Genomic DNA, 13582 nt, shown 5'->3' with positions numbered 1-13582 from the left:
ATTTTGAAATAAAAAAGAAATAAAGAAGGGAGAAAAAGGTTTGCATTGTATGTCTAGCAACTAAGGAGCGCTGTACCCTAATTGATGTCGGGTCCAATTTTAAGCGGTCAACAAGACACTGTTTGCTTATTGGAAAGCCATATGCCGTTTCTTTCCACGTTGTTGGCGCGGTTATATTGTAGTTTCAGCAAGGGGGTTGTTTTTAGGAAACCTTGTCGAAATGTGTAGGGAAATTTTCCTTTTCACTGTGGTACATTTGTACTATCAAAGATATCATTTTATCGTCCTGAAAAGGTGAAATGATGCCCTAACTATCAACTAAAAATGTGTTTGGGTAATAGATCGAATAGATTATTTTGAAGGAAAAGAGAAAACTATTGACAACCAAGACACAACGTCCAACCAACTGACCACGGTCTTAATCCGTGACTCTCGGGGTCCATAATCATTGTTCACAGCAAGTTTTCATAACTGTCATTACATCTGCGTTGTCCATCATAATAACATGCTAACAGCGAAATATTCATCTCATTGCACCACCAATCACAACAGTCTCTTTGGTAAGGAATCTGCATTTCCACTGATACAGTTGAGCTTTGGAACAGAACGCGTCCGAAGAACTGAATGTATCTATATAGGACCTAATGTTATTGACATGGTGAGTGCAGCGAAAGAAAAGAAAGAATCAGTAACAGTTCAAGCGTTACCCAAATGATGTTAGGAAAGTTATCATATAGCTTGACATCTGTGGTATACAGTGAGTGGCCACATCCAGATACTCATCTAAGGCATGACAACATGACGTCACAATAGCAATGCTCCTCATTAGTTTTTCACGTGAAATGTGACTAATGCAACATTATCTTTAAAAAAAGAGTTCCTTGAAAAGGTTAACAATTGTTGCCTATTTCAGTTACTCTTCATGCGTAAGTGTGGGGTTGTTCTTTTTTGTGTATTATAATGATGCCTCCACTCACTCGGAAGATATCGAAATTAAAGACACTCAAGATTTAAAACGTTAATACAGGTATGTGTTTTTTAATGTATTTATAGAATAGGTGAATCATGTTGCGCCAAGGACTGAAAGAAGTGTCACTGCTTCGTGTATAGGGTGCGCCCTTGAATCGAATATGATAATGAATTAAAGATTGAGAAGATCAAGATAATTGATCTACTATGAAAACATCCCGTCATAAATGCACTAAGCCTATTTTTGGTTATTACCACATGAGTGGAACCCACGACATCCTGAAATTGTTTTCCACCATCAGGACTCATTTTGTGATCATGACGTTGTCGCTTCATGTTGATTTAGAGAACTGGGATATTGTGATTATGATGATGATGATAATGAATATAATGATGGTTATAATAATAATAATAATAATAATAATAATAATGATAATAATAATAATAATAATGATAATAATAATAATAATAACAATAATAATAATAATAATAATAATAATAATAATAATTATTATTATTATTATTATTATTATTATTATTATTATTATTACTACTACTATTACTATTACTATCATTACTATTACTATCATCAATAGTAGTAATGGTAGTAGTAGGTGTAGTAGTTGTAGTAATGTAAACAATCAATAACAGCATCACAATCATTGTAAATCAGTATTTCCCAAAACCCATCTATACACAGTCACAAAAACGCGTCATGTACAATGATGTATGTATGTATGTATGTATGTATGTATGTATGTATGTATGTATACCACCGACGATGTTCTCCGACGTTTCACGACATCACGTTGTAATGTTTTGATATTGATCCCCATGTCCCGGCTGTGATCTTGACACACTCTTAGCGGGAGAGCTCTCCCCGTCTTACAAGAAGCAAGGCACCTCTATAGGTTAGATAGAGTGTAGTGACATGACATTCTATCCCTACACAGCTAAGCGCTTAAATTGTACGTGTGTTAGCATCATCGCCAAAGAAATCAAAGGAAAAAAAAAGAAATTGATAAATGTATAGAACGAGCAGATTGAAGTTCAATTCACTATATGATAACATGATAAAAATATTTGCTTTTCCTGACAATAACCAAGGCCTTCGATCAATATGACTCAGTAAGCAATGTTTTGCTGTTTACAAAGTATGATTGTCTGATTAAGTCTTCAAACATATCATTTGATGAAATGATATGAATCATATTTTGCCCGAAAAATTACAAATCGTAACCAATAGTATGAGGACACTTTTGATGATGAATATATGCAGATTAATTTTCAGCAGGAACTATTTATACGTTTACCAAATTAGGAATGAAAAATACCCTCTGATGATGGGGTTCGCGCTGCCACAATATCTCTGCAGTAAAAATAAATAAATGAATAAATAAAAAACCGAGGTCGACAACAGACGACTCGTTAAGCGCTTTTAGTCAATAATGCTCAGAGTTGCTCTGTAAGTGCAACTTTTTTTTGCAAGATTTTGCCACAGATTTTCAGTAGATTAGATGCAAAAACAAAACAAACAATACAAAAACTAAAGAGAGAAAAAAATAACGAAAATGAGGTTTGCTTCGTCTTATCTGGTATTAACAAGAATGTATGTTATCAATTACCCTTCCGAAAAGAAAAAAAACTTCCAAACTTTTCTAAACATCATCATATCATATCTGATAAACCATTGAAACCCGCGATTACAATAAACATGATACAATTGTACTCCAGTGTTGGAATGGGGAGGTTACAGTTCGTGTCGTTTGTTTGTTTGTTGTTATTGTTGTTTTTCCCCCTTGTAAACTGAGCGAAACAGCTCGGCACACTTCCAATCACGTGGTTGGTCGGGAGTAAACGGGCGACAGGGAAAATAAAGTCAGCCACTCTCTGGGAAACGCATTTACCATTCGCGATCGCATCTCTGGTTGACACCATTTCGGCAGCTCCGGGCGCGAAGATGTTTTTGCTATGCTGGTTCCATTGTGACGAAAATAGTAGCGTCATACGAGATATGTAAGGGCCTTAGCGAGGGCCTTAAGAGGTTCCCCCTACATCAGTACTGTTCCAGACATCGTATAAACCCGGCCAATGCTTTGCCCCTTCTTACTACCATTTCTCGTCAAATTTTGATAGCTAAGAGCAAAGTTACTGAGCGCAAAAGACATTTTGAATTTGAATAAAGACATTTTGCTTCTCAACTTTTAGCACACAGCCAGACGTTACATTAAGAAAAAATTTATTCCAACGTTGCCAACATTTAGCTATCACCATACTGACAATAATCACGAAAAAAATATCAAACAAAATACTCTAGGTTGGACATTCTCTCCTTTGGCCATCACGTGGCAAAAGAATTTTCAACTATTTCCAGTGGTCCTACAAATACTTCTAACTTGCTACCTGGCTTCCACAACTCGAACGGGCCATTGCCTCAGCTGATGAAGATGTCTCAACTGTGAGTCGGAATCTCAAGGTGCTACATTATCAGTGTAAATGCTTTTGCGTTTTCTCGTCAGCAAACTCGCACATACCTCCAGCCTGCCCGGGGCTATCTGATTCCTGGCTTTTAATTAGGTGCCAATGAATGCGAAGGTTGCCCTAGCCAAGGTCATGGCGCGCGTGGAAGTAGGCGGTTTGACGCACGATAACTGGCGCTCCATTTATCCCGAAATCATTTTCCAAGCTGTCAATAATTACACCAGGCCTCTTCCCGCCCGAGCAAAATGTCATCCCGCTCAACCCATCATCAATAAGGTTGAATTCGTCGAATGTTATGTTGTCCCCCTAGTGAACGCGTTCCCACTCGAGAGTTCAAACACGCCAGTCATCACGATCAACGAGCTTGTGCCCGAGTCACAATCAACGAACAAGCAGAGGGGAAAAGCAAATTTATCGTAGATGATAAAAGGTCTAAACAACATGGTCTGTAAGGAATTTCATTTCTTTTTGTTGAATCGGAAAAGACCGATAAAAGCTGGCTAACTAAAAATGACATGAACAGGATGTTTTTGTTTGCTTTGGGCTTGTTTGTTTGTTTGTTTGTTTTTAAAGAGTTTCAGGGTAAAGTATACTCGTGCGACGAGCATTATTACCAACATACTGTCTCTGACCGGAGGCATAAGTTCACTGTATCGTTAGATTTTCCTTTTCTTCCCTGACTCCAACATTAGTGCAACATCTTTTGGGTGTAAAGTGCGCCGCCAAAGGCAGGGAGCATGCTGGCGTGGTCGCGATGTGAACGCAAACCCTGGCCGTCGCCAAGAGCGAGAATGTCTAGGCGATTTCAGATGCACAAAGCAAAGCTATGTACCAGGGTGTGTGTTCTCTTTTGAAGCGCGCAAATTGAGTTAGGGGCAGACGTCCCAGTGGATTCCGCTTGTAATGCATGACACCCATTATATTGGGCCAGATAGGGGAGATTGGACCAAGCTGAGAATCACGGTAAACCAAGCAAAAATACATTTACAACTCCTTCACAATACATTTATTTTTGCTTTTGTTTTGATTTTAGACATTTCACATCAACGCCATCTCAATCTTTATCATCCTCTTCTGTTGGAAGAACATCAACAAGTTGGGATATTACCACTTTCAGAAATTACCTTCCACATGAAGTATGTTTTGTGACACGAACCATAATGCTTGCACTATACGCACTCCCGCTTCCCCCACCCTCCCCCCCCCCCCCGATTCGATTGAATTTTGAAACAGTATTCAGTAGGACGTTACTGATATGGGTTGGCTTGCCTTTATGGCTACGAGGCGTTTGCTTCAGACAAAAATATCGATATAAGATTGAGTTATATAAACGTGAGAAAAAACTCAAAAGAATGCAAATATGCCCTCGAATTTTAATGTCTTTTTCACTTTTGTCTAATGCCTATGAACAGTTCACATTATTTTTCGGGGATGTCCAGTGTAATCATGGAACTACTATAGGCCTACATACATATAGTAGCTCTATGGTGTAACTTTGATCAGTTGTACTAGTAGTATATATCGCAGTGGTATAGTGGATACCGCTCTGCATTTCAAAGGGAATTTGCTGGGTTTGAGTCCGGTGCGTTCATCAACGGACAAGAGCTTTGCCCACAATCGTCACTTTGACCCAGGTGAACGGGTCTAGTAGATAAGGACGCAGGTAACTGGCGGTGCTGGGTAACGATAGTTTCACGACCCACTGGTAAACTGCGTCAACACTGAAGAAACTGTGCACTGTCTTTGTACATATGTTACTTATCATTCTTCTTGTATCACTCTATGTTATACACTGTATATACGTTAATAAAAACAAAAAGATAAAAAAAGAATACGCTACCTCGGTTAAATCACTTAATAGTATTAGTACTAGAATTAATGTAAGGCAATGTTTACTCCTTAATTGCCAGAGTTTCACCAAAGGAGATACCACACCTCCTTGGTTTCTCTTATGGAGAACAAATTTAGATTGTATTTCTTTCAAGTCAGGTAAGTTTTACGTGATCCGATACGGACAGAACATAGGGGTATAGCCGTGGAAATTTGGATACGCAGTGTTTTGAGGATTCAATTGAGACCAATGGTGCAACCAAAGAGAGTGTACACACCCACCCACACATACACAGATGCACGCACATACTTTAGGCACAGCGGAGATGGGGACGTGTTTATGCTCATCCTAATCGCGTCCGATTCGGCTTGACTGTCGATCCCGTGGGGGCGAGCCCTCAAGAGGTGATGTTGTACAGCAAGAGGGGGGAAACCTGTTTCGTAAGGCGCTCTGGACTCCGTCACGTTGGTGTCATCTGCATCGTGGTTCTAACCCCCATCCCAACCCTCATCCCCATTTCCTTCTACATAAATACCAGCGTGGTAAATTTGTAATCATGACAAGTCAATTCTGCAATGTAGGTACGTGTAATGAGGTACGAATGTTGTTGAGGTGCCAGATATGAATGAGGGCACATCACCATACATGGATGTGACTGGGATTTTCTGCAGCATTCGATAATTATTGATAATATTACTCAATAGCCTTCTTTGGATGACGAGTGAACATAATTTTGCAGAAACGAACATAATGTATAAACATGATAGAGTTTAGACAAATAATCAACACCCACGTCATTGCCAAAAGGCCACTTGTGATCAGAGAGCAGACGTTATGTGTTGCAAAAGAACAAACGCATCAAAAATCACTTTGTCATGGTGTTGCCTTTGTGGGTCTTTTGTTTTTTAATATCGCCACTAAATGCCGTTACCGTATGGTCTGTTTGGTTGCTTTCGTCAGCTTTGATGAGCCCTGTCAGTCTTCTCACAGTCGTCTTCTTCAGCTGTTGAGGTTGCCATGGGAACCATTCTCTCGCCGTTGTCTCTCTAACCCATCATCTTATTACTCACCGTGTGTCAGAGAGGGCTTCACAGAGTGTGGGGTTTCGGACGCTCGTATTTTGGAGCGAGGACGGGGAAAAAAGGAATAATAAAACCATATCCGCCTTGGCGCGGTTTCTGGTCTCATCCCCCCCCCCCCCCCTCTCTCTCTCTCTCTCTTCCTCTCTTTATCTATCTCTGAAGCAAAACTTTTAAAAAGTTTTGCCCTAGTTAAATCTATCGTCCAGTGGATGGTATTTTGTAGAAGCGATTTCAGCTTTAATGTATTCTACAATTATGCGTTCAGTTCAACCAAGGAGGTACTACTGCTAGGTACTTTCTGACATTGCTCTACGATGATAACAGGTTCAGGTTCACCGCTTACGAACATCACATCTAAAAAGATAATGAAATTTATAGGACGATTACCCCGTAAAGCATAGGGGCATCTCAATAAGTGGGTTTTTTCTCCCAAATACGAATGCCCGTTTCTTCAATGATAACAGAGAGATGAGGAGAAGGAGAAGGAAGAGGATTAATTCTAGTAATACTTGGATAATTCATTTCATTTCCCTTCTACACATTGACCGCAGGTTTCAAGTAATCCTGGAGGGGAGCCTTAATACATTCGCTTAACGCAGTCTTAAATGACTATTGCTGAATTAATTTTGGTAAATAAGTAATATTCAATCCATTGAAACCTCATAAATTAATTGCTTATGGCCAAATGCACCACGCAAGTCGCCCGTAGCCACTGAAGGAACGATGGAATGGAATTACAGAAAGCATTTTGGAACTTTTGTCGCATTTTATCCTTATGTTAATTTACTTCTAAGTTGTCGAGGAGCATCTCCTCATTAGCTTTGCCCGAGGAACTTCGAAGTTCCTTGCTTTGCCGAAGTCTGCAAAGGTTGCAAGAGGTGAGCACCTCCTTGAATGATGACTGGAATGATCAAAACAAAACAGGCTCCTTCGCCTGCGTTGCAGTCGGCGTACCTCGGGGCTGCCCCGACGCGATGCCATGCTACTGGCGCCGAACATCTGTGACGCACTTGATGTTGCTAGGGAAGGAGCGGGCTGTATAGGTGAGCTTCAAAGCAAACCGCAAAAGTTAGATTGACGGTTTGCGAAAGGTTCGACAGCCTTCCGTTTGCGTCTCAGCAAAACAAGTTTGGTGGCCTCAATCATACACGGCGCGTGAAAGCATTAGGTATCGGCTAGACACTGGACAAAGCAACCATCAATTTACCTGCGCATTCTGACAACACATCTGACCTGTAACACAAAAATTTGCAAATCGATTACAAAATAAATTCGATAGTACAAAATGCAGTCTTAAACTCTTAATTAAATAGTGTAAAACCGAGGCTTCTGATTGGCCAATGATTTCATTTACATAATCTTTTATTGCCCATTCGAGTTTCCGTGCCCATACTATTATCCAGTGAGATTGTGGGGAAAAACAGCAGTTGGAGTCATGATTATTCCTAGGCTATATGTTGACGTTGTTTATAGAATCAAATGTGTCACCCCTCTTCATCTCATTAACGCATTGTCTTTTCAGACGCATGTGCTTACGCTAGAGTTATATGCATGCAACTACATGTCCTCGTCCATCACTTTCAGTTATCTATGACCGCTCTGGAAAGGTATGGACCACGTTGTACCACTACACCTGTACCCGTACCTGTACGTACCGTACTACCTGAACGTTCCCATAGCAACTATGTAATGGAATCATTCCTCCCTGATATGCTGTTCAACACGTTGTTGTCCTTACTATGTCTTTACTTCCGGTAGCATAGAGGACTGAGGATAAACGGCCAGGGATATATTTTTGGTCCCTGTGAATTTTCGTCCTTGATGCGCTGACATTTATTGCTAGTAAATCGCGGTTTTCTACCGAAATAACTCAACACGAGGTTACAGGTGTCAAGATAAACTGCCAGCCCCAACGACCCTGCGAGTGCGACACCTCGATACCTTGGAATAGCACCTCGTATTTCTGGCCATCATTTTGGGTCTGCAGCTCCGTGTTACGGAATGAAATGTTTTGAAAAATAATCATACCTTTAACTTGGTCTACAGTCGGTATATCATAACATGGGACGATTTCAAAAAACAAAAGCACACTCTGACATAACCTGCAGCAATGTCAAAAGGGTTTGTGGAATTTCCTGACGCTTAGAAGCGAGCCGAGAACAATGTTGTCCGTTTTATTCATGAAAGATTGACTTAGCTTCAATATTTCATTCGGTGTTTATTTTTGTTCGCAACTCCTATCTGAGAAATTTTAGTTACATTTTTCCAAAGTTTACGTTTGTTCATATAACATAAGTGATGCGATGAAGTATGATATAAACAGGAAGGGGAGATGAGACTTTCTCCTTTACCATGATATACACCTGCTGGTAAGCGCGCAGAAGACGAAGCAATATAAATAAAATTTTATATCATACTTGCAATACAAATCAAGTACACACATAACTGCTGTACACCGGCCGGCTGAAGACGTACAATGCACGTATGACGTTCTCGTCAGCTATGTAAGGAGTGAAACATACAAAACGCAGAGCTGATTGACAAAACGATACTGAAGTGATAGGAAAAGAAGACGTAGATAAACATTAGGTTTACTTTTATCTCTCCTTCTTACCATAGCATCTGATGTGTTTGAGCTGGTCTCCGCCGAATCCATTTCGCTGTCACCGTTTGCCTTCTCAACCTGCAGTAACCTTTCCAACTTTTCAATGTATTCGATGGCATTCCGCAAAATCTCGACTTTGGGCAACCTCTGGTTGGGGTTCGCGCACGTGTGCCTTTTCAGAGCCTCGAACGCCTCATTCACCTTGCGAAGTCGCCGTCGCTCTCGGAGAGTGGCGGCCTTTCGCTTGTCGACTGCCACGTTCTTTCGCTTGCACGCCTTGCAAGCCCACATCAGACACCGCCGCTCACCCTGCCCTGGGTAGCCGGGCGCGAGCACGTGCTCTAAGTCCTCCTCACGGCAGCTCTCGCCGGGGCTGGAGTTGGCTGAATCGCTGCCGTAGCAGTGGCTGCCGTTCCGTGCTTGGTTTGGATGGACGTCGTGTGGGTACGAGTTTGCGTACATGGAGTTGATGGCTGTATTTGCGTTGTAGGCATTCATCTCGCCGTTTGTCGGGTAACCGTCGTAGTATGAAACCGGCTGCATCTCTGTGTAGCGACAACTGCTTCTTATGGGCTCCATAACGTCTATGATTTCAAAGGCACACCGACAACCTTTAGAGATGGTGCAAATTTGTAGACGGGTGATAAAATATTAAAGAGAAAATATCCAGAATAGAGCGAAGATGTGTCAAATTCCGAGGGGATTTAAAAAAAACCTTGAAATTGTCAAAATGTCAAGGGAATAGCTTTAGGGTATCCGCTGTGTGTCGAGAGGTGTAACCTGACTGAAGCTTCCACCTCGAGCGCCAAACTTTAAAAAGTGGCTACGTGGGAAGCTAGTTATACGCGGCCAAGAAAGTCGCGTCATACTTCTATGCCAACCGCGCCTGTCCTCACTAGCAAGAGCGCCACTCGGGCGAGGATGCGACCGGATAATAGGCTATCCAACCACCATTTCAACTTTTGGCACGTGGAACACTTTTTGTACTTTTAGTCTAGAACACGGGATTCTTTCTGACTTCGAAAGTAGTAGCTACTTTGAAAGGACTTGGAGACTTTGTTTGTGGAGGGCATTCCTCAAAAAACAGATATGCACTGTGATGATATCAGGAATACTTTGGCATCTCAGGAACCGAAGATGACAAACGGTGTCTTCCACTCTAAAGTGGTCTGAACTGAAGACTAACGACGTCTTGATGACTAGATCACCTCCTTGTTCATCGGCTGTCTCTACATAGCTCTTTCAAAGTGGATAATATTTTCGCACAGGAAATTTCCTCACCACACTCTATTACAGCTCACGCTCATTCACAGGGGCGGGTTAACGGTAATGAAAATTCAGACCCGATAATTAGTTAGCAATCTCCGCTCAAAATCTCAGCAGGCCTTATACTTCCCATTCTACCCCCCTCCCTTCTCTCTCACTCCCTCTCCCCTTCGAGACAGAGAAAACTCAATGACCACGCCCCCTTTTTCATGGCAACAGGGCCTGATTGACAGGAGCGCGCGAGTGTTCCTCGAACGCGCGTGTACCGACCAATTGAACATTTCCTTTCAGATTACAGTGGCGTTGATGTGGGACTCGTAAGATGAGATCCAATATATGAAATAACTTCAATTACGAATTCATCTTGCGTATCAGAACTACAAGTTATCCCACTTAAAACAAAGAAACAAATACCAAAAAAAAAACTTTGTTGTCAATAGCAGGGATTACGAGGGAATTGCATGCTTGTGAAGATCTACATTATAAACCCCCAAGAATGTGTAAAATTGTACTGTTAAATGCCGAAACTGTTCAATGCACTCTATATTTTGGCATCAGGCAAGTTGAAGAACAGCTTGCTTGTCTTCGGTATAGCGTAGTCCATTGGGTCATTATTTACTGTTTAAGCGCTTTGTTATTCAGTAGAAAATAGCATGCAGAAAATAATCGATTTGATACAGGCTCTTCCTGGAGGAATAATTAGGATTTGCTCTTCCAGTGTATGTTGTGACATACTATAAACTCAAAAAGAGCTGACGCCATGGACATTAAAAAAAAAGAAACATGCAATGTAACTTAAGTCTTAAATTACGTGCAACCCACCGCAGGAACATCATCGAACGTTTCTGTGGAAAGGGTATAATGAAATATATCTAAAGCTTTCCCCCATTTTAGCATTCGAAGCCCCTTGAATAGTGATGTAACGAGCAAATTGGCACTCTTCAGCGTGGCGTATCGCGGCTCAATCAAGAAAAACAGGTGCGCGTTTAAAAATTCTATTGTGAAAGGGCACAAAATAAACGCCCCCACGGGTCGGCGAAAAACTAAGGAAAGGATAGGAGAGGGGGAGAATAAGAGAGAATAACTCATGGGTCAGCCTCACGCCATTAGGACGGGAAGATCACAATCCAGTTCTCTGATTCATGATCTCTGGCCTTCTGTGTGGATTAACTCTTCATTTCACTGATATCGCCTAGAGGTGATGCACTATTGGGTGCGAACTCAAAGCCGGAGCTGAGCCCGGATTAGCGGCCCAGATCAAGAGTTTAATGCCGCACTTGCGTCTTGGGCCATCTTGGCCCAATTCGACCTAAATTATGATGCCCAACTACCATTTATTAAATGTAGTCATCCACACTTTACTAAGTATTTGATTATTTTCAAGCTCTGAGACTGATAGAAGCCCAAAAGATTAATCACTATCTATGAGAAAATACAGCCATAAAAATAGAAATACGCACACGTAAAAATTTAGCCATAATTATACATCCTTGCACACGCACAGACATACCACACACACACACACACACACACTAATATATAACTATATACCCATGTAACTAATATATTTTATCTATTTTGTTTTATCTATTTTATACTGCAGGGTTTCCCTGTTTGCTTTGTGAAACTGTTTTCCAAAGGTGTCCTACAGTCATCACAAACATTATTCTACATGAAAATACAAAATACATAGCAGTTAGAAGGTTACATTATAAAGTATAAACATGGAGAGTGGAGTAATGGTAAGTACACGTTGTAGATGCATGGATATAGAGATCTATTATAAATCAATTTAATCAAAATATAAGCTTTGCATCGTTTTTAAATCTATAAAGGGATGTACATGTTTAAACATTTATAAGATAATCATAAAACATATTTACGTACATTTACATTTATAACATTTATGACTTTTGTTTATATACACATATATGTCATATATACATAACGTATATAACTATATAAATAGATATGACTAATATATTTTATTCATTTTGTTTTATGTATCTTATACTGCAGGGTTCGCCTGTTCGGTTTTGTAAAACTGCTTTCCAAAGGTGCCCTAAAGTCAACACAAACCTGATTCTACATGAAAATACAAAATACATTACAGTTATAGGTAACATTGTAAGCTATAAACACGGAGAGTGGATTAATGGTAAATAAGTACGCGTTACAGACACAAGGATATGCAGAACTATCATAAATTGATTGAATCAATATATATAGCTTTGCATCGTTTCTTTTATCTATAAAGGGAGGTACATGTTTGAACATTTATACATAATTATGTAACATATTCATGTACATTCATATTTATAACAGTTATAACTAGATACACATGTATATACATATGTAAATAACATTTATAACATATAAAATTATATACATTTACATATATCTAAATAACTATATGTCTAAAACATTTTATTCATTTTGTTTCATTTATTTCTTACTGCAGGGTTCGCCAGTTCGGTTTTCACTGGTTTTGTAAACTGCTTTCCAAAGATGCCCTGCAGTCATCACAATCATCATTCTACATGAAAATATAAAATACATAACAGTTATAGGTAACATTGTAAACTATAAACATGGAAAATAGATTAATGGTAAATAAGTACACGTATTCTATATATATATATATATATATATATATATATATATGTATATATAGCTATTATAAATCAATTGAATCAATATATAAAGCATTGCATCGGGTTTTTTTTTTTAAATCTATATATAGGGGTGTACATGTTTGAGCATTTATATATAATTATGTAACGTACATTTATATACATTTATATTTACAATGTATAGCATCTATAACTATATAGGGCCTGCACATATTATATAGCATATGTGGCAATATATATATATATATATATATATATATATATATACGTGTGGGGGGGGGGGGTGGGTGTGAAGAGCGTGATCTCAAATCGGTTAAGCGCCATCTATAAACATTTCGAATAAGTCCATCATCAGATAGTGCAAAATAACATCTTTCCAGTGATGCGTCCCTTGTTGCTTAACAAAAAATATTCTTGAAGTTACCAGCGAATCATCCCAAATTTTCATATTACTTTTGTTTTTTTTTTAGCAAGTTTATATATTACTAGCAAACATCTCAATTTGGTAAGAAGGGAGTAAACTCGGTTTGCGATCAAGCTTTCACATATATGTGAATTATATTTATACCCACATAATAAAAAATATACTACAAAATACACTCTTAAATCTATGATAATGTCATACTGAATTAAATGCGTGGTAACAAAGACAGGAGCTTTGAAAATATTAAAGATTTGTGCAAAAAATACATATCATAAAAAGCGATGTGTGGTG

At 39.4% G+C, this 13582-nt stretch overlaps 1 protein-coding gene across 1 annotated transcript in view; it reads right to left on the bottom strand.

Annotated features, from left to right (window-relative positions):
* The window catches only part of LOC139708748 (transcription factor SUM-1), a 42700-nt gene extending 33153 nt beyond the window's left edge, over positions 1–9547 (bottom strand). The window contains exon 1 of the mRNA XM_071620686.1: positions 8978–9547. Coding sequence (XP_071476787.1) covers positions 8978–9547 — 570 coding nt within the window. The remainder of the gene's footprint in view (positions 1–8977) is intronic.
* Between the last annotated feature and the right edge of the window lie 4035 nt (positions 9548–13582).

This window comes from Diadema antillarum, unplaced genomic scaffold (genome assembly GCF_040938485.1).
Source record: "Diadema antillarum isolate AM-2024a unplaced genomic scaffold, OU_Dant_1.0 scf00000037, whole genome shotgun sequence".
In the NCBI taxonomy this organism is placed as follows: domain Eukaryota; kingdom Metazoa; phylum Echinodermata; class Echinoidea; order Diadematoida; family Diadematidae; genus Diadema; species Diadema antillarum.
Note: the sequence above shows the minus strand (reverse complement) of the source record. Positions and strands in the feature narration are given on the sequence as shown.